General features: G+C 45.3%; 2 protein-coding genes across 7 annotated transcripts; one reads left to right on the top strand and one right to left on the bottom strand.

The window, feature by feature from the left end:
- Nucleotides 1-3,838: 3,838 nt before the first annotated feature.
- On the top strand, nucleotides 3,839-15,723 carry LSM14B (LSM family member 14B). Of its 6 annotated transcripts, none has more exons than XM_049816710.1 (10): nucleotides 3,839-4,167; nucleotides 8,768-8,931; nucleotides 9,286-9,421; nucleotides 9,904-10,020; nucleotides 11,815-11,985; nucleotides 12,110-12,190; nucleotides 13,237-13,398; nucleotides 13,578-13,731; nucleotides 14,745-14,964; nucleotides 15,299-15,723. In XM_049816710.1, exons 1-9 carry the CDS (start codon nucleotides 4,047-4,049, stop codon nucleotides 14,914-14,916), a joined length of 1,278 nt encoding a protein of 425 aa, XP_049672667.1. In that variant the 5' UTR covers nucleotides 3,839-4,046; the 3' UTR covers nucleotides 14,917-14,964; nucleotides 15,299-15,723. The 6 variants fall into 6 exon arrangements, with proteins under 6 accessions (XP_049672667.1, XP_049672669.1, XP_049672666.1 ...); XM_049816712.1 differs by having other exon boundaries at nucleotides 9,286-9,349; nucleotides 14,745-14,924; XM_049816709.1 differs by having other exon boundaries at nucleotides 3,840-4,167; nucleotides 14,745-14,924.
- Nucleotides 15,724-19,295: 3,572 nt separating this feature from the next.
- On the bottom strand, nucleotides 19,296-25,936 carry PSMA7 (proteasome 20S subunit alpha 7). Its single transcript, XM_049816949.1, has 7 exons — nucleotides 25,728-25,936; nucleotides 24,027-24,153; nucleotides 22,484-22,608; nucleotides 21,052-21,174; nucleotides 20,546-20,665; nucleotides 19,913-19,975; nucleotides 19,296-19,648 (listed from the first exon to the last, which is right to left on the bottom strand). Exons 1-7 carry the CDS (start codon nucleotides 25,821-25,823, stop codon nucleotides 19,556-19,558), a joined length of 747 nt encoding a protein of 248 aa, XP_049672906.1. The 5' UTR covers nucleotides 25,824-25,936; the 3' UTR covers nucleotides 19,296-19,555.
- Between the last annotated feature and the right edge of the window lie 382 nt (nucleotides 25,937-26,318).

Consider the following 26,318-nt stretch of genomic DNA (forward strand, 5'->3'; position numbering starts at 1 on the left):
GGGTGGAATGAAAGATGTCAAAATTGAAATGTCTGAGGCACAGACTCAAAATTGAGGGAAAGAGAGAAAGGGGAGAGGACAGAACAGCATTACATGTATTACAGTCTCTGTATTTATTTCTTGAATAAAAAAGAAAACAACACCTATTGTTTTGATGGAATTTTTTTTCAGAAGAGGTACCCCTTTTCCTGAGATGCAAGACAAACTAATGTAATGAAGCACTATTTCCTACATACATCATTGTATCTCTTTTTTTTAGACTGTGGGAAATGGAGAAACCAATTATATGAAGCACACATTATCTAAATAAAAGTTACCAAGTTTTCAATTTTTTCCCACTTATTCATGTTTCTATTTTTTCTTTTCATTTCCTTATTCCGTTCTCCTTCCCTCGCTCTTCCCTTTATTCTAGTTTCCTTCAGTTGACTTTACATGTTCTTTTCTTTCTTCTAGTTTCTCTGCTTTTCTTTATTTAGAATAAAAACACTTACATAGATGGATCATTTTTTTTCCTTCTCATCTTTCCTGATCTTTTCAGTTTCTCCATCTTTTTCTAGTCCCTCCTTCATTCCTGGGCTCTTTTCTACTACCCATTCCCCGCACCACTACAGAATCATGTTCTGTACTTGATGATCTTAACCTCCTCCCCTGCAGCTACCACTTTGTTCTTTGAAACTACCGGTGTGTTTCTAACTTTTCTTCCTCTAGGGCTCACATGTTTCTCCCTTCCTTTGTAGCATTTGCTTTGTTTGCCACACCCAAATTCAAATCTCTGCTCCACTTTCACCTCCTCCGTTTTCCATGCTAGTCTCTTTTCTCTCCTCCTCTTTGCCACCAACTGCAAACATATCCCACTGTCCCCAGGTGCAAGAGGTGATGCTTCAGCAGCCAGTGCCTGGCTCACTTCTTCCAGCAGTTGGAGCTTGTTACAGATGTCTTTCCAAACAGCTGCCATCTGTCATTAGCTCTGCCAGATGTCAGTTCATGGACATGGCCATGAGCCACCACATAAGTGCTCTCTCACCATCATACACCCCACAAATTTTCATCATTGCTGTAAGTCACAGGTTTCTCTTTTAACTGCTATGAAATGTCATTAAATATATTGGTGGTGACCATCCCAAATGCCACTAGTTGCGTTCCAATTGCCATGGGAATCTCCTTAGTTCTGGGAGCATAGGTTTTCCTGTAAATGAACTAGCTACATACTTACATTATCTGACTGTACCCTACCTCCAGTCTCCAAAGACCACAGTTGCCAGTGGTCCAAAATGCTGTTCTGTGAAAGCTGCGTCTGCTGCTGTCACGAGGTGCAACTCTGCTAGGTTTTTTCCTAGTACCACGATGAACTGCAGTTGGCTTCTTCATATGAAGCCAAATATTCCCTCTTCATATGAGGGATGCCCAGGATCGCACACTTGTCATGAATTTACACAGAGAAAGATGCTCTTTCGTTCCCCCTTTCAACACTTAATGGATGAAGAACTGTATTTTTTAGCAGAATAAATAACACTAACAGGGCATTTAAAATGTCAGGTGTCATATTTCTTCTTGCTGATCACTTGTTATCTCTGACTGCTGTCAAACAAAAGATACTGAGGAAATTCATTACAATAATAAGTATCTTCCAGAGGCAGGTCGATTTACGGCCATGACGATTATAACTAAAACTCTGTTTTTGCATATCTCTCCTTACCAGTGTATAGTTCATGCCACTTTGGTGTATTCTTCTTTTTCCACATCGCTTTAATTAGTCTTCCTGCAGGATCCACATTGCTGTATTGGTACATGTGATTGTCCCTTTCTCTTTCCTGTTTTTTAAAAAAAGTGAGAGGATAAAACAATCGTAATACTTTTGCTGAATACAGAACAAAATACTGGAACTAAAGGTGCTTATGAATCAGTGGCATTTTGGTGTGCATAGAGAAAAAAACAGGTTGAACTGAAAAACCTGGAGGCCCATTTACCATTTCTAAAAAATATTTCAAGAGTGGAAATAAGGAACATCAAATTAAATATATTGTGGAGCTGAAGAACACAAACCAAAAGAGGGAGTACTGCTTCTCTACCTTTGGTTGCATTGCCTATACTGACATTTTTCCCATTCAAAATAATTATTTGTGACTGCCCCAAACTGAGCATTTTATTATTTCTTGCCCTATTTTTCTCCATTTGAATTTTTCCACATGCTTAAACTAGACACTCCTCATACAGGGGAGCTAGATGAGCTTTTTCATCAGGGAAGTCTCTAACCAGTAATTTGCCTGCTAAAGGGCACCGTTTACTGCAGTAAAAATGGAATCTTTTCTTGCTCTGCATAGGTTATACTTAAGGCTGAGCTAAAAATCTAAGTGACTTTAAGGGCTGACTTTCTTATTCAAAAATAGTTTGCCCAATTAATATATATGAAATCACTGACTTTTTTTTTTTTTTTAGCAACTCTCTCCATGCTAGAACGATGAAAATTTAACAAGTGAAGGACTGCGCATGTGTGTCCCTAAGAGAGAGACGGAAAGCATCTTCCCTGTTCAGACTGGGAGATCTGCTCTCCAGGCTGTATAAACAGCATGAAAAGTAGCACCATAAAATACTTAAGGTCACAGGGCGGACAGCTTGAGGCATTTGGAAAACAGCTCTCTGAGCCACGGTGCACAAGGAAGCACGTCGTCATGACATGAGGATAAACCTGTGGACTGCATACTACTGTGTCGCTGTTGTATCACTGATGGAAGACATGTAACCAAGGCATGGGCTCATGCAGCTCCAGCAAACCTCTTTACCCTTAGACAATGGCTCCCGCTGTATTGTCTCCAGCTGCTGGTTTTGAATCTTATTCATTTGCGTCACACAAATTAGTGAGATTTGTGCACTCTGACCTGCTGCCCCAAACGTAACTGCCCTGCCTGATCCCCATCCACCCTCATGTTGGTTAGCGACTTCACCTCCTGCGACTATGTCTGCCAGATGCTACTGGTTGTCTCTCATTGACCCGCAGATGGCTGGGGAGCCAGAGAAATCCCAGGAGACACCGCACTGAAAGATTCATTCTCCAGCTGCGGCCTAGTATTGTGGTCTCTCTGCCACGATGTGACTTGCCGCCATCAGAGCACCGGGTACGTCCCGTCTCGCCTGCTGAACAAAGGCACGGTGTATGCCTCACGGGGCAAGCCCCCGCCACGCACCAAAGGCTCTTCCAGCCCAAAACCAGGCTCTTCAACCACCACGGCACCGGAGGGAGGAAAAGGGGTTCGGGGAAGGAGGCAGCCATTCCTGTTCTCCTTAGTGAGGCAGCAGGCGTCGGCGGGAAGCCTTGGAGCAGCCTCTCTGCTGCACAACCCCAAGGGGGGGCTTGGTGGGGAGCGGGCTGAGGTGAGGCGACCCTCAGGGCGGGAAAAGCTCCCCTCACAGCCCGGCTCGCCGGAGGGGGGGGGGGGGGTAGGCGTTCTCCCCCCCCCCCCGCGTTATGTGACAAAATCTCTGCCACACGGGTGAGCGGGCGGTGACACACGGCTCGCCTGTGTCAGTGAGGCGGCCCGGCCCTGCCGTTAACCCGCCGCCGGGCGGGGCCCGCCACCCGCTCTCCTCACCCCCTCAACGCGGCGGCGGCGGCGGCGGCGGCGCAGCGCGGGAAGGGCGCGAGCTCTCTCTCGCCCCGCCCCGCCCCGCCTGGCTCCTCCCCGCCCGCAGCGCACGTGGCACCCTCGCCTGGGCTGGTCACGTGACGCAGGCACCGGGCTTTCCCCCTCCCTCCCTCCCTTTCCCTCCGCGTCTGACCCCGTCTCCCCGTCTGGTCAATAGCAAGCAGCGGCGGCGCATGCGCGGCGGGCCCACAGCACGCCCCCGCCCTGCACACCCCCCCCCTCCTCCTCAGCCCGTCTCCCTCCGCCCTATAAAAGGCGGGCGCGGCGGGGCTCCCGGCTCCGCAGTGTGCGTGGGCGGGCGCGGCGGTTCCGCGCGGCAGTGAGGCGACCCGCGCGGCCTCCTCTTTCCCTCCCTCCCTCCTTCCTTCTTCCCTCAGCCCGGCCCGGAGCGGCCCATCCGCCGCCATGAGTTCGGGAACCCCCTACATCGGTAGCAAGATCAGCCTGATCTCCAAGGCGCAGATCCGCTATGAGGGCATCCTCTACACCATCGACACCGAGAACTCCACCGTGGCGCTGGCTAAGGGTGAGGCGGAGCGGCGGGGCCCTCCCGGGGGGGGGGGGGGGGGGGGGGCGGACGGGCCTAGGTTGGCTCTGCCGCCGCGGCCCGGCGCTGGCTGAGGGGACGCGGGGAGCCCGCCTCGCCCGCCGCCTCCGTCCCTGGAACAATGAGCCCGGCCTGGGCGAGCGGCGGCCGGAACCCGCCCGCCCGCCCTGAGGGGCCGCGGCGGGGCCGGCGTTTCGTCGGCGCTGGCGGCCGGGGCGGGTTGCGGGGAGCTGGGGAGGCGGGGTGGTGGTGGTGGGGTTGGAGCCCCGTGCCTTCTTCGGCGCTGCTGCCTTTCCGTGAGTCAGCATTTGGGAGGCCGCTCCGCGACGCGGGGACGGGGACGGGCCGTGGCGGGGGGCTTGCCGTGCCTCCCCGGAGGGCGCTTCCAGCCGGCAGGGCCCGGGGTGCTGCGGGGCCCGTGGTTTTTCACGGGAAGTTAGCAGCGCCCTGAAGAGGAAGAAGAGCTGCCGGCGGTGCTGGCTCCTCTTACTATTGTCAGAGCCGGGAAGGCGACGATGGTCTGCGGTTTGGTTCCTCTCTCCTGTCTGTACGCGGATGCTCGGCGGTATCTCGGTGCTTGGCTTGAGCAGGGCCCCAGGCCAGCGCTGGGGAAAACGGAGTTGCTGTTGATGTGTCTTTGTTCCTTTCGTGATCGATAACTGGACTCTGCTCAGGTGAGGAGGGTGAGAGCTGGTGCAGAGAGCCCTGTGGGGGATCTGCGTGTGGGTCTGGCTCTTCCTACCTTGCAGGCTGCTCATCGAGGCTCTGGGTCTCGATTCCCTGTAGAAATAGTGATCTTTATCTTCTACTTAACTGGTGTCATTTGGATTCAGTTGTCACTTGTGCTGGGAACTCCCGTATTTACTCTCGGAAAAACCTGCCCTGTCTTGTTTAGTCTCTCAAACGAGATCTTATTTCTGTACTGCTTTTTAACATTCAGCTTGGGTACTTGAGCTAATGTGCATCAGCTTTTTCTTTGCCTCAGTTTTGTTTTTCCCTGTTCTGGGAAGCTCACACCTTCTTGGTTGCCTTCAGCAACCCATCGGGATTGCCCACAAACCAAACATCTGTTTTGAAAGACTATTTGCTGGCATGAGACACTGACTTGCCTGATACTCAACTATTCTCAAGGCAGCCTGTGCCACAGTATTTATTCAGTATAATGATGTTTATGTGATGCTGGACATGAGTATTTGACATCTACTAGTGTGTATTCTGAAGTTAAAAATGCAAGTTTTCCCAAATTCAGTTTTGTTCTAGGGATGTAGCTGTTTATTTAAATGTACAAATGGAGCTATTTATTTTAGTGTTTCACTCGGAGTAACTGAGAGGTTGCAGGAAGGTCTTCACCTTTACCCAGCAGCAGTAGAAATGGTTTCTCGCATAGTTCTGGCTTCCACATAGTACTTGCTGCTTCAGAGCTTAAGTGGTGTGTTTCAAAGGCATATGTGATTAAAGTGCTTTATGGTGTGAGAAAGTACATGCTCTGCGTAAGATTTCTGGCAGTTCTTGTATTTATTGGTCTCTTAGTGTTCAGTTTTGATGAACTGGAATGCCAAAGAAGTAGTTGTTACAATAGACGAAGAATACATTTTTCCCCACTTAAAGCGCCGCTCTATAAACTTTACAGTACAAACCCTGCTTTTCATTTTAGCTCAGAGGGTTTTTCTAAATTTAGAGACTTTATATCAAAATTAGTGTCAGAATTATGAACATAGCAGCACTGTTAAAGTCGGTGACAGCAATATCCACCCTGTGCTTGGGGGTGGACAGCGGTTTGAAACGCTTGATCTCTGAAGAGTCAGAAGAACCATGAATTACTGACATGCAGTTGAAGTTGTCCAGATAGCTAGTAAATTATTATTAAGTCCTAGATGCCAGTGTTTAGGGCTCAGGCAACTTCAGTATGTAATGTAAGTGCTATTCTCTTGACTTCTATCATCCAAGTGATACAAAGAAAAATGTAGGTTGAAAGAGACCTCAGGAAGGAATCTGGTTCTGCTTCTTACTTGAAGCAGGGCTAACTTAAATCAATTTGTATTTGGTTCCTGTTAAATCTCAACACATGCAGAATATCTTAACACTGGATAAGGAGATTCCATGTGCTTAATTAAGCACTGCAGGAAAGTTGTCTTGTTGGTTGCTAAACTTAAACTGCAAACAAAGGATGTTTAAGCCCATTACTGCCCTGTCAGCAGTGAACACCAGAAACTTACTCCCCCTTCTGTAGAAATCTGAAGAAACTAGAGTTTTTGAGCAAGAAATAATCTGTGTAAGCTCTCCTTTCCAGACATCCAGTCACTCTTGTTATGCTTCCTGACCCTTCAGAGGTCTAGCTCAACAGACCCCTACGCATGAGTACAAGCTATATTGTAAAAGACTAGCTGCTGCGTGGTGTGGGATTGATTTCCTGTTCATCTGTAAACGATAGTCACTGTAACTCTTCACGGGAGACAGCCCTTCAGACCTCCGCAAAAACGTAAAGCTGTGCTTTGTGATGTGGTAGAAGCTGTTAAACTTCAAATGCAGGGACAGGCACGCTCAACTCCTTGAGCCCTCTCAAATGTGCTCATTGCTGTTTTGCCTACGACAAGGACATAGTTTTCCACCTTTTGAGTTAGAAACCTTGGGACCAGCCAACTGAGAGGCTTCCTGGACAGCTTTGGGCTTTGCAGGTCATGTGTTTCTCCATGTGGAAGCTGACAGGCTGATCCTAGTGCTCAGAGAAGATGTGGTGCTTTCTGTACTGGCTGTGAGATTCTGCAGTAGTCCCTGGATGGCTTTAGTATGTCTTGCCATGAGCTGTGTGCTGTAATAATCTAATCTTGAGCAGGGATATCAGTGGTACAGTTCATGTCTAAAAGGCCACAAGCATTGCTTTCAGTTTATAATCTGCTTCTAGTTGACTAGGTTACAGCTGTAATATGATCAAACAGCAGCTGGAGAGCTAAAATAACTCGGAGAGGTTATATACCCTAGGAGCCAATGGAAGATGGTTTTTCAAAGGAAGTGACTGATGGCTTGTCCTTGCATTAGTTGAGATTCCTTTCCAGTAGGTGTAAGCTGAGGTGCTAAACAGCGTTAGTGTGGTAGGAACAAAATTTGGCATTGGCTTGCTGCTCCCTGTGAGCTCCCATACATGTGGAACAGAGGTGAAGACTGCTTGCAGGACTAACTGCTGCTTGGTGGGAGGAACCACCTGGATAAAACTTTTCACCTCTGCGAACAGGACTCTTGATGAGTAGCCCTGTCTACAGCTATCAATGCTCGTAAAAGTATAGTGTTCCAGGGATGCTCAGCACTGGGGTTGAGTGGATCCACTTTTTGCTGCCCTCTTTCTGGGGAAGCTGTGGTGCCTCCCCGTCCCCTATCATCCATGTGACAGGGCTGTCTGTGCTTATATCTTTCTAGCTGTGCAGTGGGAGTGGCAGCTGGCTGGCACATCACCACAGATTGTGACATGGCAGGTGCTTGTGAAAGGTCTGTTAAGGATGTAATTTGTAAAGGTACTGCAGGAATCATGGTGTGTCCTGGCAGAGATGTTGAGTACTTCTGTGCTAACCTGTTAGAAGTAATTGATGCAGCTCCAGTACAGAATTCTTCTCTTGCCAGAAAGCATGCATCAAACCTGTATGTGCAGGTGCCTATCTGAACTGGCAAAGCTTCAAGAAGGTAGAAAACAACTAGACTAGTAAACTCAGTGAGCTTCTGTAACTTGTGGCTGAAAAAATCTCTGTGCATGTAGACCATGCTGATTCTCTAGCCCATTTTAAGCTTTCAGTGTCTGATGTAACTATGCTACTTATTTTCCTGCACTAACAACCCAGTAAGTCTGAGTCTGATCTGTTCAATGGCTCAAATTAATTTTTGCTTCTACCTGGTAGCTGCCAAGCAGTCAGTTGCAGCCTTTTTTCCACTCTAATGTGTAATGTCATTGGTTAGTACCTGCTCAGGTGTTCTGATAGTTGGGACTCAGTAAAGCCTCAGTAGGCACTGAGGTTTTACATGTTTCAGTAAAAGCTTGCTTTGTAGTCAGTGGAATATTAATCTTAAAGCCAGTGGCATGGGAGTAGAGAGAGAATTTTAATAGGAAGTTCTTGTCATTGATAAAACTTCACCTCTATCTGTGTAATAAATGTATGAAACTAAAGGTGCAAATCTGAGCTCTAAAGCCTTCCAAGATTATTACCCTGCTGCTTCAGGGGTCTCTCCTGTGGTCTGTTGCAGTGGCAGTTGTCTCAAGCTGAATGCCTACGTGGGACAGGTGCTGGGGAGAGAAGGGGAATATGGTAATATAGCACTGTGGGGAAGTCCTTGGTTTTGGAATAGATTCTTCACTCCAGCTGGTCTATGGTCTTTACCTTCACAGCTTGATGTAAACAAAACTGTTTATGCAGGCTGCTCAAAAAGTTGGCATTTGAGGGAAGAGATGTGTTTGATAGGAGATTCAGGGTTCTGGAGGTAACCTTTTTTTGTTACTTTTGGCAAGTATTACAACAGTACTTTTTAATTGCATAAATAACTTACGCAATGCTGCAATGGTAACACTGGACTAACAGTAATCTTTCTAATGCTAAAGTGCGATCCTTTGGTACTGAAGACCGGCCCACAGACAGACCTGCTCCTCCAAGAGAAGAAATCTATGAATACATTATTTTTCGAGGAAGTGACATCAAAGACATCACTGTCTGTGAACCTCCAAAAGCTCAACATACTCTGCCACAAGATCCTGCCATTGTTCAAGTAAGTTAGCCTGAAGTGTTGATAGAAAGCTATGATAGAACATTGGTGATGAAAGACTTGAATTTGGTATAAACTTACAAACATGAAGGCCAGTAAGTGTCTCCAGGAATCTTCAGATTGAAGCATCCTGAATTTTGTTGTAATGTTGAAAATAGCAGCAGCATTAAAGACTTCAGTCAACAAAGGCCAGAGCTAGTTTACCTACCTGTCAGTGCAGGAAAATCATAGAGGTAAACTAACCCTTCTCAGTATTTACTTAAGCTTTAGTAATGCTGTATGTGAAGTAGAGAATCGCTGCCAAAGCAAGTTCATGTCTGGACACTGTAAATGGAAATGTACTTTGTCTTGTTACAGTCTTCACTGGGCTCTGCCTCTACATCATCCTTTCAGCCACATGTGCCTTACAGCCCGTTTAGAGGTATGCCACCTTACAGCCAGCTTGCTGCCAGCTCTTTACTTAGCCAGCAGTATGCAGCTTCGTTAGGTTTAGGTAAGTAAAAACTTCACTTGCTAGAATAAAGGTATGGTCCTTGTGTGCAGCTACTGTGAAACCAAATAACAATAACTAATGCCAAATTCCTTGCCAAGTGTCAGGCTGCAACAAGCAGTGAATAAGTAGTTAACAACTTTGTGCAATGATCTTACTGGAAGGAGGCCTGCATTTCACTTACACACACGCGCAGACACACACACACGCACACAAAAGAAAGAAACAAACTAAAGAGCTGAAATTTCTTTCTGAAAGTAATGTGAATACCTAACAGTGGAGGCCGGTTCATTTCTAACCTAACATACCTTACATACACATCACATGTAAGAAGAACTTGTATTCCCAGAGAGGAGTGTAAATAAGCTGCTCTAATGCTCTAATTCTAGAGATTCTTGTATCTCTTTCCAAGTCCTTCAGATGTTTCACTACCTTGTATCTTATCCATATATCTTTGCTTTCTCTTCTTCCCTCTATCTCTTTAGAGAAATTGGTAAGCCCTCCAGCATCAGCAGCTGCTTCCAGCCCTAGTTCTTCTCCGTCTCCACAACCTGTTTCAGAGCCTGACATGTCTTCAGAGCCCCATCAGCTCTCTTCCAAGGGTAACAGCAGTTTGAGGACTCCAAATATTTGGAAGAACTGCATGGCACTTGCAAACACTCTTGTTCTTGTTAACCCCTCCTAGAATGATAGTACTTATATGGGTAGTGCTAGTAGAACTAGTTTGTTCTCAGCTATTTTTGCCTTTCATTACATGAAGTATTCCTCCTGTCCTAGAAGTATCAATTAGAGAGACAGGAGAATGAAAAAGTACATGACAGCGGATCCTTTTGTGTAAGTATCAGGAGAGGGCTGAGGTTTAGGATGTGCTGCATCCTATCCAGGAACATATGTCACCTTAGAGACTGGGCAAGGAATAAATTAGTCTTTCCTGGAAAGACAAGCACACTGCTTACATTGTGGGTGGCCTTGCTGTTAGAGACATAGGTTAATAGAATAGTCAGGAGTATTGCTGTAATTGAGGAAATGTCAGGATAGATTTCATGCATGGAGGGGCATAGTACCTTGTCAAGACTCCTAAGTAGTAAAGCATGACTAACAGTAAGCAATTTGAGTTGTGGTAAGCTGAGATAATATAGTTCTGGGTGCTTGCTTCTATGTGCAAAAACTTTTAAAGGAGGTAGAGATACTAGACTGACCATCCTCAGAGCAGAGAGACCAGGTGCAGCCTGCATTTAAACATGGTAATTAGTTTCATCTGTTTTTAACTTAAGCATGTATGCTTGTTTTGGCATGAAACTGTTTTTACTTACTCTCTGGTTTTGGCCATCTATCTGTATGTACTTTCTCAATATTCTGGCTAAGCTTTGAAACTTTCTCATGTTAAACTTGCACAGCAGCTTTGTCCTACTGAATAATCCTTAGGATATGTCTGTTTGTCTTGGAAGTTCTCCAGGTGTACATTAACTGGGAACCTGCATGGTGTTACCTGCTGGGTATATCTCATGTGGACTTGGGTGACCCAGAAGTGTTAGTGGCTTGGTTTTTGTGTACTCTTCAGCTTTTCACTTTTCTTGCTCTTTAAGTATACTCAGTTAAAGTTTGCTTCCAAGCAGTTCTTATGCATAACTACATAAACCTTTAGTACTCCAAAACTTCTAATTAAACCTAGAATGCAGTGTTTCTTCTGAGTACTGAAGACTGTCACTTTTTAATATAATTGGTGTAAGGTATACCAAACCATGAAAAGTATTTACATGTTTTGTAGTGTGAATAAATAAGCCTGGATGGAAGAGCAACAGAAGTCTTGGTAACACTTTGGCCTTGACCAAGAAGGAATTTAAAAGGGTAACTTTGAGATCCTGGTCTGGTTTCAGGTTTTCTTTGTCTGAAAGCTAACAATAAGCAATGAGGTTGAAGGACTTCTAAAAGCAGCTTACAAAATGGGATGTAGTAGAGGTGGTTAAGCTTTTGCTGCAAAACTTTTTTGACAAAGTGGGGAAGCTTTCTTCAGCAGTTTCAAAATGGTGGATTTTTGCTTCAGATTTAAAGTTCTATGTAAAGTAAAATCCTGCATAACCAAGGATACACCTAGAAATTAGATTTTGGTATAAACTGTCTAAGAGACTGACCTGGCTTGCTTATCTAATGTGTGTCTAACTTTAAGAAACAAATGGGTAGATTTCCTGATTTTAAGGCTCTGGATTTGAGAGCCACCACTTGTATGGCAGTAGTGCCTTACCTAGTGTATATGCCATTTAAAGAGAGCATGTAATGATAAACACTCAAGGCTTTGAGTAATTCTTGACAAAACGGTTTCTCCATAGAAGTGGGTAGGGTTTGAATAGCATTGGCACATTTTCTGAGAGGCACTTAGTCATTGGGATTTTTTCCAGGTGCTGGCTTTCCTTCTGTTCACCCAGTCCGCAAAAGCCCCATGGTAGAGCAGGCTGTTCAGACTGGCCCAGTTGACAACATGAATTCACAAAAGCCACCCCCGGTGAAAGTAACTCCAGGGGTTCAACGCAATGGGCGGCAGGTTCCACAGGGCAACAGTAAGACAAATGGTACGTATGTACCACTTCACCTTTAAAGTGCTGTTCTGAAGCATCCTTCAAAGGTGCATAGCAAGACTAAACTGTTTTGCTTTTGTTCTTGTGCTCCTTTATTAAGTTTATCCTTCTTGTTCAGTAGATACTGTTCAGGCTGCACCTGTACAAACCCAAGGACAGGTGAATGATGAAAACAGAAGACCTCAAAGGAGAAGATCAGGTAGGTTAACCTGCTGCTAAACAGTCACATTAGCCTAGAAAGTCAAATACTGTTAACTTTAGGGAAGGATTATTGGACAGAAGACTGAGAGCAAAATAAAGTTTGATAGAGCTTTGGCCATCCAGAGATGCTTCCCTGACAAAATAGGTTCTGGAGACAGAGAAGTTCAGAATGCTCCAGGGACAGAATTCTACTGTCTTTGCTAGAAAACTTGAAGGTACGTTATAAAAATTGATGCTATGAGTTGGCAGCAGTAACTAGATTTCTCTGAAACCTGAAGTAGTTTTACTGGGAAGGGCAGCCTGTTTAAGAATTTTCAGAGCTCCTATAACTGAGGGGTATTATGGAGCCCTTGCTCCCAAAGAGCAGACTTCTTATCTCAAGACTGCAGTTCAAGTACATGTAAAAAGAAAGTGAAATTAAATTCAAACAGGTATTTCTGCCAAAGCAAAATGTGAAAAGTCAGGAAACAAAACTTCAGCCTCTCAGGTCTTCAAATTAATGTGCCTGAGGGCAGCACTGTAGAAGGGGTTCTAGCTTTTCCAAAAAGGGCTTGATAGCATCTCAGTTGGAAACTAGAAACTATACAAAGTCCAAGTTCCCTTTGTGGGTAGATGAGTCTTGGGTGGATTTTCTGAAACCAGTGACCAGCCGGGCTTTTCTTTGCCATCATGACAGGTTTGTAGGCTAATTACAGTACCATGCTTGCAGATGAACAGCAGACAGGAAAGATAGTTTTCTCTGCTTCCCTCAGCTTGTCTTGGTGTAGTACTTGTTCTGATTTCTTCTCCTCACACTGGAAAGAAAGTTGGGTATACTCTTGTCTTAATGGTAAGACTGACATCCAGGAATGCTTTTCAGAAAATTAAACTGTTGCTGTAATATGTCTTCTACAGCCAAGTTCAGAAGTTACTTTCAAAGAGGTGGGGCCTAACCACAGGACTGGAAGCCAGAAACTCCTGAGTTCTAACCCTGGTTTCCTCTGGTTTTGAGCAAGTTGTTTAACCTCCCTGTGTTACCAAGTTTTTAAACTCTCCTGCTTTCAGGAAACAGGAGAACCAGAAACCGTTCTAGAGGACAAAACAGACCAACTACTGTGAAGGAAAATACAATAAAGTTTGAAGGTGACTTTGATTTTGAAAGTGCAAATGCACAGTTCAACAGAGAGGAACTTGATAAAGAATTCAAGAAGAAACTAAATTTTAAAGGTTTGTGACTTCATTAAATATGAATTGCTGAGCTAGTAGTAAACACTGCATAGACAAACTCGTTCTGAGAAACTGCATGATTACATGTGGCAGCATCTCAAATCTTTTTTGAGGGAGCAAGAGAACAGATGGCTCTTCAGTATGCATCAAGGAAGTGTAATACATTTTATTATCTTCAGATGACAAAGCAGAGACGGGGGAAGAAAAGGGGGACCCTGGAGTGGCAACTCAAAACAATGACGGTAATGCAGAGGAGGACCTTCTGGGACCCAACTGCTATTATGATAAATCCAAGTCTTTCTTTGACAACATTTCTTCAGAACTGAAATCTAGGTGAGCACTTTCTAAAAGCTTGCTGTTTTTAATGCAACTTTAGGCATAGTATTCTAGACATAATTGTCACACGGTTTAATTCTTTAAAAATCTTAGAATGCAAGAAAGTCAGCACAACAGTCTTTAGAAGGGAGTATTGGCATGCATTTGATGGCTCACAAGTGATACTAACCAAGCTTCACGCAGTAGGATCAAACAAAAAGCAAGGACTTCAACTGATACACTTGCCTAAAATATGACACAGGAATTTCCAGTTCCATTTCCTAGTACCAACTTTGAACCCATTGATTTTAAACAAATTTCTTATCTTGTTTGTGGGAGGAGGCGTCAGGGTCATGCTGTGCTGAAGATGGTGCAACTTGCAGACAGGAGCAAGCTAAGCCTGGAGTTTGGGCAGAGAGGTCGGGTCTGTCTGTGGAAATGCATTAAGCTAAATGTTGTGAATATTAAAAGAAAGCTTCATCTTTTGCTGCTGACACTGATGTTATCAACTGCTTGGTGAGGTCAGACATCCCCTTAATGCCAGTATGTGGTAATGTTTCTGCTTCTCTTTAGCAAAGCTTTCTTCCAAGTGCTTGCTATAAAGTGTTCAGGGCTAGGCAGGCTCTGCTGAGGAACTGGTTGTATACACACTGGTTGTATAGCTACCTCAGTAGCAGTCTGCTGAACCTCAGTTGTGACAGGGCTTCCTGTGTTTCTGGAGATGCTTTACTGGAGTGAAGAGTTTGTAGTTTTCAAGAAAAAAAGATAGGGTTTGAGATGCTAGTAAGACCACGTTCAACCCTTTTCTAGGCCCATCTTTAGTTTTCCAGTATGAAAGTAGTTTACAAAAGCCAACAGCTGTCACTTTCAAATCCATGCTTAGCAGAGGAATTGTGTTAGTGAGTGTGTATATGCTGCAGTTGGTTCTTGTTGCAATTTAGTTCAACAAAATAGGGTGCTTGAAGCTTGCTAGCTAAATGAGTTGGTGGCTATTTAATGTTTATGTTAAATCTGAATGCAGTCTTGTTCAGTTCTAGGCGTACCACGTGGGCTGAAGAAAGGAAGCTCAATACAGAGACATTTGGAGTGTCTGGACGGTTCCTTCGCGGCCGCAGCTTTCGTGGTGGATTTCGAGGTGGAAGGGGTAGCGGAGCAGCGAGGCGAAACCAAACCACTCACAGAGCTGGTACTGGCAGAGTGTAACTTCAGAGGCAAGTTTTTTAGTGAGAACAAATACTGTCTCTGAGCCAGGTTTGTCTCTTCTTCCTTGCTTGAACTGTCTGTGCAACCTCTCTTGCTCTCCAGTCTCATGGATATATCAAGAATTGTTCCTTATTGTACCTGATCTATCCTTCTCAGTGGTAGAAGGAAATGTGAGCAGTTTTAACATGTTCTTTACCGTGTTGATTGTTCTGTTCATATCTGGGGCTAGCCTTCTGTCTGAGAAAGCAGGAGCTGCTTGTTTGAGCTGAGGCTCTAGCTAAGCATTTCCGTTGATACATGGGTGTAAACTTCGCTGCTTTTCTTTTTCTTGGGAGAAGATCCCCATGACATCAAATCTAATTCTACCTTTTTTCCTGACTAGGTTCTAACATCTCTCCTGAGAGGATGAAACTGTATATAGAAAGAAAACAACCAACTGCTGCACTAATGTGGGAAAATGGTTCATATTGTTTACTGTCTCAGCTCAAGTGACAGAACTTCATGTACTACTGCTTATATTCTGGACTTATTTTGGACCAGCAGCTGTCAGCTGGAATATTCTTTGTAAGAGGGAATGTGTTCAGGGGTACCTTCTTCAGGGTGTCTTTTTTGTTTGTGTTTTTTTTTTTAAGTGCAGACTAAATTACATTGTTCTTCTTTCTGGGTCTCTCAAAGGCTGCTATAGTCTAAGCTTAAAGTCAGACTCCTTTTCTGAACCCTGAAGAAGATAAATCATGCTATTTTAACATGGAACCAAAGCTCACTTGAAATAAACCAGCTATAATTTGTTTATTCTGAGTAACCAAATGGATTCTTTGGTGCTGCTGGTCTCACTGTTCTTGGCAGCAGGTGTGAAGTAGCACTTGGTATCTGGAAGAATGGATTCCTGGTGCTGAGGAGTTATGTATATTGTCACTTGGGAATACTGGATTGTTGATCATGTAGTAGTGTAAATGACTGTACAACTGTTTGTCAGCTGGTACTAATGTGGAGGTACTGCAGGTTTACACAGAACTGTGACTCTCCCTTGAGCTGAAGGGTGCTGGGTGTTCCTCAGAGGCTCGGAGCTCCTTACTGGGTGTGGGCAGTGTGGGGGCACAGTGAGCTGTGTCCTCAGCAGGACAGGGGCGGCAAGTGTCTCCGCTCGTGTGCTCGGAATAAAGAGGTTTTGGCAGTAGTTGGCTGTCTGGGAAGGAGACCTGAAGCTCCGACTTCTTGCCTCAGTTTGTACCTTGCTCATAGGTAGTACCAAACGCAAACAGTTCTCTGTACACTAGTAGACTGTGGTGGAACACTATGGAATGTTTTCATTAAACTAGGGATGGGAGTCCATATAATGAAGCTTAACAGATGGGCATGTTTAATTTGTTTCCTCTATACCCCCCATACTGTAAATAGTTTAGTTGTTTTTCTTTTTAAAAATCTGTATGTGGGGAGAGGGGCTGGGGGGGGGGTTTACATTTGTTTGCATGAATAAGTGGGTTAAATTGCTGTAGGCATGTGTCCCTTTTTTGGTTGGTAGGGAATTTTGTTGAAAAAGCACCTTGATGACTGAACCCCTTACATAGCTAGAATTTTTTAGTTATGCATTGACCTAGGTTACTGTAAAAGCTTGGATTTATTTTTGTAGGACTTCATTGCTAAGAATTAGAACATAGCAGTGGGGCTGCTCTTTGGAGTAATGTAAATTGTAATTATAATAAACATGTAAATGTTTAATGTTTCCCTCCTACTTTGTTCTGTACGTAGCTCAGTAACATCAGTCTGTACAACTTGTCAGGTGCCTGTCCTAGCAGGGCTCAGATCTAAGTCAGAGAAAAGTGTGTTGCCAGACTGCCAAGTTTTACATAGTATTTGAAAAGGGCTTAAAACCCTAATGCAGGCACTGACCTCCCTCATCACTGTTCCCCTGTGTTCTGGGTCTGGTTTTCTTGTTGAGGAATCAGCCAATGAGTGTTACTGTTGCCTAAACCGCCCTGAGCAGTGGGGCTTGCCTAGAGTTTGTTTTGGGTGGCAGTGTTGCTGGTTCAGTAGCCACAAATGCCTTCAGTATCTGGGCTCACACCAGCAAAACAGGGTGTGTGCTGAAACAGCTTACTGGGAAGCTGCTGCAAGCCTCTAATTTCTCTGCTGGCAAAACAGTGAGTGTGACATCAAGTGTAAAGATGGAATTGCACTGCCAGAGTCAACTGACTTGTCAGAGGTGGCTGTGGCAAAACGAGAAATAATCATTAATGTCTGTGTAATGCCTTTTTATTAGTTTTTAAGGCAGTGATTCCCCTTGTTTCTACAGTAAAGCCTCTGATCTAATACTTAAGACACAATCATTGTTACTGACACTGCTGAAGTTCCTGTAGCAGGGACATGTCCCAGCCTCTCCTGAGTTGAGCCCTCTACCTGGCTCATTCTGGTGTGTGAGGGCACTGATGGCTGTGGCTCAGCCCCTGGGCTTGTTAAAGGGCAGCCCTTCTCCACTGGGAATGCTCATTCCTGTTGGGTCTGGGGCAGGCAGTGGTCCCTGGGGCTCTGCTGCAGCCCTGTCAGCTGCCAGGTGGAAGATTCACAACATGAGGGAGTGATTGTGGTGACTTGTGCAGGGAACCAAACACAGCTCTTGTGACTTCAACATTCCAGCCCAAGGACTGATAAAGGAAACAACACTGTATTCCAGCAACTCCCTTTCTCGAGCTGATGTAGTCTGGTGCTTTCCTGAGCAGAAGCAACACTGCAGCTTTCCTGTCCTTGATTCCTGTGTGATACTCTGCCCACACTTTTGCTGTGTTGCATTGAGCTGTAAACAGCTTAGTTGTGGTGCAAGAGGCCAGGGAGTGTGTAAGAGTTACTGCAGGTTTGTGTCTGCTGCCTGGAGCAGCCCAGGCCATCTCTGAGCAGCCTTCCTCAGGACCCTTGGGAGGGGGGAGGTGTCCTGGGGCAGGGGTTTCTCTAGCTGAGCTGCCTCTTGCAGGGCACTGGGACTCCTTCAGTTCTTGCTGTGCCTGCTGCCAGCGCAGTCTTGCTTTATACCTGTAAAACCATGTGTTGGTTGTCAGTAGCAGCCTGAAGAGCTGCCTTCAAGGAAGGGCTGTTTCAGTTCCACCCCCTTGCTGGAGATAAATAGGGAAACTTGTATAATAAAGAGGCCCCTGTTGCTACTGCAAGCAGGTACTGAGCCTTGTGGGCAAGAGCTCAGGTGTGGGAGAGGCCTGAGGCTTCTCTCTTCCCTGAAACTGGTGGACAAAGCCTTTTATTGTGCCCTGCTCCAGGCCAGCAGGGCTGCGTTCTCCAGTACCTGCAGGAAGAGCTGGGCCTTGGCCACAGCAGGAGTCCAGCCCCTGCTCCTGCCCATTTCTGCCTCCTCTGTGTCACAGAGGGCCCTGGAGCATGGGCTGGGCTCACTGGAGGACTGTCCTGATTAGCCTTCTCACAGCAGGGAGATGGCAGCAGCAGTGGGATCAGGTGGAAAGAGCTTCTCAATGGCTGGAACTGGACAGTGGAGATGCCATAATGCAAATACCTCTCTGAAAAAGAATTCCCTATTCCCACTCACATCTCCTTTGAGCTACTTTTAAAGTGTTTGAGTAAACAGTTGTCACCTGACACCTTCAAATGCATGTATTTCTAAGTTTATTACATTATACATGTTAATGTCTGCAGCGAGTAGATGGCACAGAGCAGATCCTGCCTCTCAAAAGCAACGTGACTATGGAGCACAGCAGCATGTCTCTGCATCCCTTGCAGGACATCGGCAATCTCCCTCTGCTGAAGGGAAGAGAGAACTGGCTCACGTAACTGCTGGGACTGGGAACAGTGAACAGGCTGGACCAGAAATCAGGTTAAACCCAACTCCTGTGGGTAAGATGTACAGAGGAAGCAGTGTGAGGGTAAACACAAAAGGAGGAAAGCTTTGTGGTTTAACTACATTGTATGTAACATTCACTGTAGTTAGTTCTAGCATTAGGAAGCTATTGGTCTGTAACTCCACCAGTGGGCAATCACAACAGCAATGCTTTATTCTGAACCAGATGAATCATGCACTGTCTATGTAAGCACTAAGTCATGCACCTCTACTGTGATGACATGCCTGCAACAGCCAGTTCTCATGCTGACCTCCCAAAACACGACCACCCACCATCTCTGTACAGTCCTTTGGGGGTAAACCTAACAGCCCCTGTCACAGCTGGCACAAGGCTAATGCCCAGACCCCAGCCATTTGAAGATGCTAGTGAAGGAAGAAAAAGTGTAATTCCGCAGTAGTTATGTTCTGTTGAGGCCATAACACAACCCTCGAGACAGCTACTTATTACAAAAAAAAAAAAGGGGGGTGAGAAGCTAACAATGGAGACAGTGTAGAAAAGAATCATTAAACAAAGTGAAGGGTCTGAGGAAAAAAATGCAAAGTCTTTTCCTTTAATGGGTCACTACTGCTGTTTTGTAGCCAACCAAACAATCTTAGGTAATTAAAATCCAAGGAACAGACAGATTTGTTTAAAATAACAGCTTTTAAAAAAAAAATCAGTAGGTTTATTGTAGGTCTCAAGAGGGGCACAGTATGAATAAGTGGAATGCCTACATGTTGTCTATACAGAGTAACCCATCACTTGAATTAAAAAGAAGCAGCTAAGCAGTTGAATTTCATTCATCATGATGTTTTCTTCTGTTTTTTCTTTTCATTTTCTTCCTTTTCTTTTTCAATTTCAGCAACATACTTCTCAATTTCTTCAGGGTTTAGGATCTAAAACAGAAACACAGATAACCTTCAAGATACTAATACAACTTAGAGGCTTTTATTTAACTTTCTTTCCATGTCGGAACTAAATTGCTTAACTGGTATTTATCCAGACATGGGTACATTGTGCAGACACAATAACATTCCTTGGCCACCAATAATAAACAGAAATATTTGCCAGGGCAGAATGTGAGATTAAGGGCTGGAAGTTAATGCAGATCAACAAGGACAGTATCAGAGAAAGGGAGAAAACCAAAACAAAGACCTTACCTTCAGCGGCTGTTCTCGCCTCATAACCGCCAGCTCAATGTTCTTCCCACCAGACTGCACAACCTTAACAAGAGTTAGATGTAGGTATTAGGAGCATGTCCATTAATTAATTCTAACAAACCCCTTTCAAGTCTTCCTAGGAGGAGAACAGATACAGGTGGGGAGCGTTTTGCTTGTTAGCTCCAAGCTCTCAACTCCAGTAGCAGTGTAACTCTCAAAAACTACAGGTCTTCATTCTGGCATCAATGCACCCAGTGGCTGGTGAAGAACACTGCATTTCCACCATCTGACTTTTGAAGTTTTCTGTATCTTAAACTTCAATACAAAAGTAAAATAGTCTGCATACGGTTTAGCACATCTTTGGTGCATTTGTTTTAATGCCCAGAACTGAAGTCTGTTTTCCTCCCCAGAGGAGTGCTAGTAAGTTCTTCTGTGTAAACTACAGAAATTGTTACCTGAAATATTCTGAACCTTTAATTTAATCCCACACCCATGGCCTACAATTAACAGTTTTCACAGATCCTTTTACAGTACTTTCCTGTGACAGGCACAAAGATTTTCACGTGCTCACCTTTAAGAAGTTAATCCAGGCACACAGTGAGAAGTTACCCAAGGGATCTGAAGCAGACTCACCTCAAGAAGAGCCTTGATGACCAGTTTAATAGTTAGATCATCTGTTTCAATGGCTTCATCAGTATAGTTTTTCTCTAAGAATTCACGCACAGACTTGGCTCCTCTGCCAATGGCGTTAGCCTGGAAACATTGAGGTGAAAAAAGATAATTAACAGAAGTTTAGAAAAGCAAGAAACAGGAGTTCTGCAATTACATAATCTGAAACCATGTATTTTTCAGGCGACTGAACATGTTGCTTCCCACATGCCACACAAAAAGACAGCTGTCAGGCACAACTGGTGTGTGTTTGGTCTTGTGGGGTTTTTTTGGAAAACAGGACAAGATTTCCCAAGTAAAGCTGAACTACAGACTGCCATTCTCAGTAAATCTGATCATTAAGGAGTTTTGCAGCTGTGAGCCAGCACCACCTGCCAGTGACATTTCCTTTCTACACCAGTCTCTCTTTAAAGGAGACATTAACTCACAAATACTTCATTACTTCTCCACAAGAGGCAAAATCAACTCACCTTCCAAGCATGGTATGTACCAGAGGGATCGGTCTGGTACAGCCGGGGGGTTCCATCAAAGTCAAATCCCACGATAAGAGCAGAGATACCAAAAGGTCTGCGACCATTGCTTTGTGTGTATCTCTGATCAGAAAGAAGAGACACTTACTTCAGAAGCAGTTCTAAAAACATTTTTAGAGTGGAAAGCAGACACTGTAGAAGCTACAACCAGAAAAGGCATATTTTTAGCAGGCTCTCTTACCAACCTACCTGTTAAAGTTAGGATTCCATATCTTACAGAAGACCTCAAACAAGACAAGGAAGAGGTGGTTATTGTTCAACCCCTGTCCTAAGACCCACTGAAGTTTGCTGCGTGATTATAGCTATTGGGAAGAATCTCCCTCAGCTGCTGGGTGGTGCTGAGAGGCAGACAGAGCTAAGTCTGCAAGCCCAGGTGTAACACCGTGCTTTGACAAGCACACTTAAGAAGCCATAAAAAAGAGGATGATGACACCTGAACACAAAGTCATGTTTTCACCAATGATTTGCAACAATTCCCTCAGAAAGCACAGCACCCTCCGCGGCAAGCAGGCTACAGCAAACCCCGTCTTACATACAGCCCTCCTGCTGACACTGAGTTAGCGAAGTCGTTGCCATGTCACACACCAGAAGTGCCTACGAACACCAGCAGCGTTATCGCAGCGGGAATACTGTGCGAGATTTATGGTTTGTAACAGTTTTATAGAAATCGTGAATGTGCCAGAATGAAAGACACAAATGTGAGATTACTGTAAAGGAACAAAGTGAAACTTCGGAAAGTGGTATTCTGCTCTGACAGGCTAGTGATTATTACAAGAACTATGCTATTATCATCATTGCTATACTAACACATCTGTGCCTAAGTCAATTAGACTTTTTCTAATCCCCACTAGTTGCTGAAAATCAGTTTAATACACTGGCAAATAAATAATTTTATCACAGAATGCAGTTGAGCATTTTGACCCTGTAATTCATTTTAAATTCATTAATATCAAGTGTAAAACATACTAAGCACTGCACTGATTTGCTCCCCCCCTTACCCCTCCCTGCAGTGGCTCAGCAGGAGGAAAAACAAACAGGAGCCACAAAGACATTTTGACAATAACACAGCACCATTGTTATGAGAGCGAGTTAGAGCTGTAGATTAGCAGTGTTCCTGATGATACCGCAAATGTAGTTATGCAGTCCTTACAAGTACTAATTAATTTCTTAATCTTGGGAAAAAAAGCCAAACAGTAATTAATCAGCCTCTTCTATTACTACATCCCTATTTCCAATAAACAGCTGCAATGTGTTTTGTTATGCTGATTTTCACCAGCCGAGTAGAACAAGGCCAGCACAGACATTTTACATACTTAGTCTGAAGCACTGTTCATCAGGACATTTTTAAGCATCTCTGTGTGGTCCAACATACCTGTTTCAGACTAGCAATGTAACGCGTGATGTACTCCACGGTGACAGGATCCTCCACTGTAAGTCTGTGGCTTTGACACTCCACACGAGCTCTATTTATAACTATTCTGGCATCAGCCGTCAGCCCTGAAATGACAGCATATTCTCAGATCCATGCTTCATACCGTATGCACGAATAAAACAACTGGTCTTGCCCCAAAAGGCTCACAAGGTCAGTGTCAACAGCAGTCACGCTTTCTCAGGTTTGCTGAGCAAGAATATGCTGTGCATTTTTAAGGCAACAGAAAGAAGCTAATGTACCAAAATAAGTAGAGGATTTAGTTTACAGCTTTCATGTCTGTGAGTTAGGCAACATGTGCAATTCTGAACCAAGTCATCAGAATACTACTGACAGAATGACAGCATTCCATCTAACAGCAAATGAGCAAAGCAATCTCAATTCTTACACACATTGGTTTTATTTCTTATGCAGCCACCCTAACTACGAGCCAGGTTTATCCACCCAGCAAATCTCATCTAGTTGACAGCAGCATGATGTTAGTCATACAAAAATGAGTACGACCCTTTGAAAAAAAAATTTAACAGGAAATTTATTTCTTAATTTACTTTTTAGCTAATGATGTTATTTTCAATTTACAGCCTTGTTTCTGTAGAGAATTTTTCCTCAAGCCTGTGAATCCACCTGCACATATCACAATCCTTAGCTAAGGAAGCAAGGCAGCAGAAGTAGCTGAGCCTATCATTCCTGCACACTAAATCTAAACCCCAGTATTCTTGCTGGTTAAATCAGATCTCCCCTTAAAGCATTACTAACACTGACACAAAGATTTTAAGCTACTTGAGAAGAGGAGAAACGTTCTGAAATACATTTTCTCTCCATTTATGTTGGTTTTTTTAACTTTCATACCTCCTGTTCAAGCTTTGAACAATGGAAATTAAGGCATTTGGAACAGGAAGAATGTGGAACTAAAATATCTATGCTTCAAATCCAGAGCAGTTCATTCAGGAGGAGTCTTCTGAACTAGAAGAGAGGAGATTTTTCTTTGCTTTATGCAAGAACGCAAAAATTAGCTTTTTTTGGCTCGATGCATATGGGAAAAGGCCCCTGTAACTGACAAATGTCTCTTACAGCTCCTGTGATATGTATTAATAATATGTTTTTTATATACAATATGTAAATTTTAAAATATTTCATTTAAAAGATATGAAATATAGTAAATATGCATATAAATTTAAGTATATATACTTAAAGAGGATATATCTGTGCCAATGACACATCAGTTCTCAGTCTTCACCCTCACATTAAACCTAGAGGACCTTAGTAACTTTAACACATACTTCCTATCATTAGATCATTAGCTTGCTCTACATATTTATCCATACAGTAGGCTACTCTTATTTAAAAAAAGAATAAGCAACCGTGGAAATATACTCCTTCCCCACAGTCCTCAGCCAGTTATGCTAAGTATTTTATGTTCTCAGAATCCATAAACATACCCAAAGGTGCTCCAATAACTGCCAAAAACCCTGAAGGGATCATATACCTGCAAAGGCCATGCAGACATTGTCATCGAGAGCACAGATCTTCCGTACAGTTCTCTCATCCTGAAGTTTTGCCACAGACTTCTTTTCCACACCAAGAACAACAATATCCTTCCCTCTTACTCCAACCTTCAACACATTAAAAGAAGGAAAAGAAAAAGTTAAGCTAGGCCCCCAAAAACCTAGTAGTTGTAGACTTTACTGAAACGAGTAGGAAAAAGCAACCACACAGAAAAATCCCATACTGTAAACATTATTTCAGCTTGAAGTCAGTATTTCATTTCCTATTGCCACAACCTGGAGAAGGGACTGATGTAACAAAAATTGCATTAGGTTCCAGGGTGCAGTTTCATGATCAGCTTATAACACCTTAAAATCTGTGTGGTTCCCAAAAGATATATTCCCACTCCTCTTACCAACTGTGTTTTCCCCAACTCTCCCCAATACCACCATTAGCGTTTCTGTAGCCATAGAACAGGATCAACAACAAAACTACCACTACAACTGGTCCACTGGTATTGCTCTAGTCAGAACCCAAAACACTGACGATTAGGCCAAGTAAAACCTACAAGCAGCCTGTCAGAAGCTTGCTGCCTTAGTGTCCTAATTCATACTTTGAATATAACTTTTTGAACATCAGGGAGGGGAAAAAAAAAAAAGCTGACCTTTCAGACTCATTCCCGCTGCTTCTCATAGGGTGATGGGAATAATTTTTTCTTACGGGGTGGCCCTGCTGTTAGTGTGTTACAGAGGTTTAAAAAAAACCCAAAACAATTAAACTCAACCAACTACTCAAGGAGAGACAAGACAGAGGTAGATTATATTGCCTTTTTACAGTGTTTTTCATTTCTGAAAAAAAGAAGAGCCTATTTGGCACAAAGTCTCGTTACATTTATTCCCACCCCAAAGGCAGTAAATTTTCTCACGGGTATTTTGTTATTTGGAAATCAGTTTTGGTTTTTTTCTCCCCCAAATGAAAAAAACCCTTCATTGAGCAAAAGCTTGCGACAACTGGAAGCTAGGAGCTGGAAAGTTACTTCTACACGCCTTTACCGACATGTTCCCCAATCCACTGGGAATCTGCGTCGTGCCCAAGCATAAAATACTACCGTTTTCACCAGACGCAGAATAATGAAACAGAGGATCACTATTCCGCTGCAGGTTGGCAGCAGCTCGGTTGGTTCCCTGAGGAGGCGGCTCTGCTAACCCGGCCTTCCAGGCTCTGCGGCCCGACGAGCAGCCGCTGCCGTGGCTGTCAAGGCCGAGGGACACCCACCTGTGCTGGGCCTCGCGTTCGACGGCTCAAGGCATAAAAACTCCAACCCCCCCCACCCCAAAACCCCCCCCCCCCCCCAACCAAACCACAGTAACGTCCTGAAACGGAGCCAGCGCTTTACAGACAGCAGGGCATCGTCCCCTCTTGAGGAAAACGCAGATTTTCAAGGCAGCTCCGAACCCAGCCCTCAGCCCCAACGCGGCTGCTGCGGCCCTCGCTCCCCTGGAAGGAGGCCACGCTTGCAGCGGCCCGCACCGCGACGGACCAGCCTTCCCCGCAAGCCCGTCCCCACTCGTGCCGAGGGCCCGGCGGCGGCGGCGGCGGGGCCAGCAGGCCCGGGAGCGCGGCGAAGGGGCCAGGCCCGGCTCCGGGGCCTCCTCCCCTCAGCGAGGCGCACCCCCCCGCCCGCCTCCCCGCGCTCACTCACCGCGGTGGAGCCCTTCTTCACCGCCTCCTGGGCGTACTCCACCTGGAAGAGGTGCCCGTCCGGGGAGAAGACGGTGATGGCCCGGTCGTAGCTCATGGCTGCCGCCCGTTCGTCCCCGCGGGGCCGGAACCAGCCGCCTCCTCCCTCAAAACAGCACACTCATCCCCCCGCCCCGCGCCCGCCGCTTCCGGAGCCGCGCGCCATCCTCGGCGGCACGCCGACGGCGCCCCCTGCGCCAACTCCGTACGCTGCAGCCGCAAAGCCCGGCGCGCGAGGGGCGGGAGGAGAGGCGGGCTCCGGCGTCCCCGCTCCCTCTCAGCGCTCTCGGCGTACGGAGCCCCGCGCTACGCAGCCGGCGCAGGCGGCCCAGCTCCAGCCGCCTATCCCCGCGCTGGCGCACTTGGCGTACCCGGGCGGCCGCCCTTACGCAGTTGGCGCAGCCGGCGGCTGCCGGCGAAGGCAGGGAGCCGCCGCTCGGCTGCGACAGGAAGCCCGGCAGCAGGGACGCACCATGTGCGGCGGGGCGGGGAGGCGGCGGCGGGGCGACGGCGGCCGCCTCCCGCCCCCCTCCCCAAATCCCCGCCGCCGCCT

Source organism: Accipiter gentilis, chromosome 14 (genome assembly GCF_929443795.1).
Source record: "Accipiter gentilis chromosome 14, bAccGen1.1, whole genome shotgun sequence".
In the NCBI taxonomy this organism is placed as follows: Eukaryota; Metazoa; Chordata; class Aves; order Accipitriformes; family Accipitridae; genus Astur; species Astur gentilis.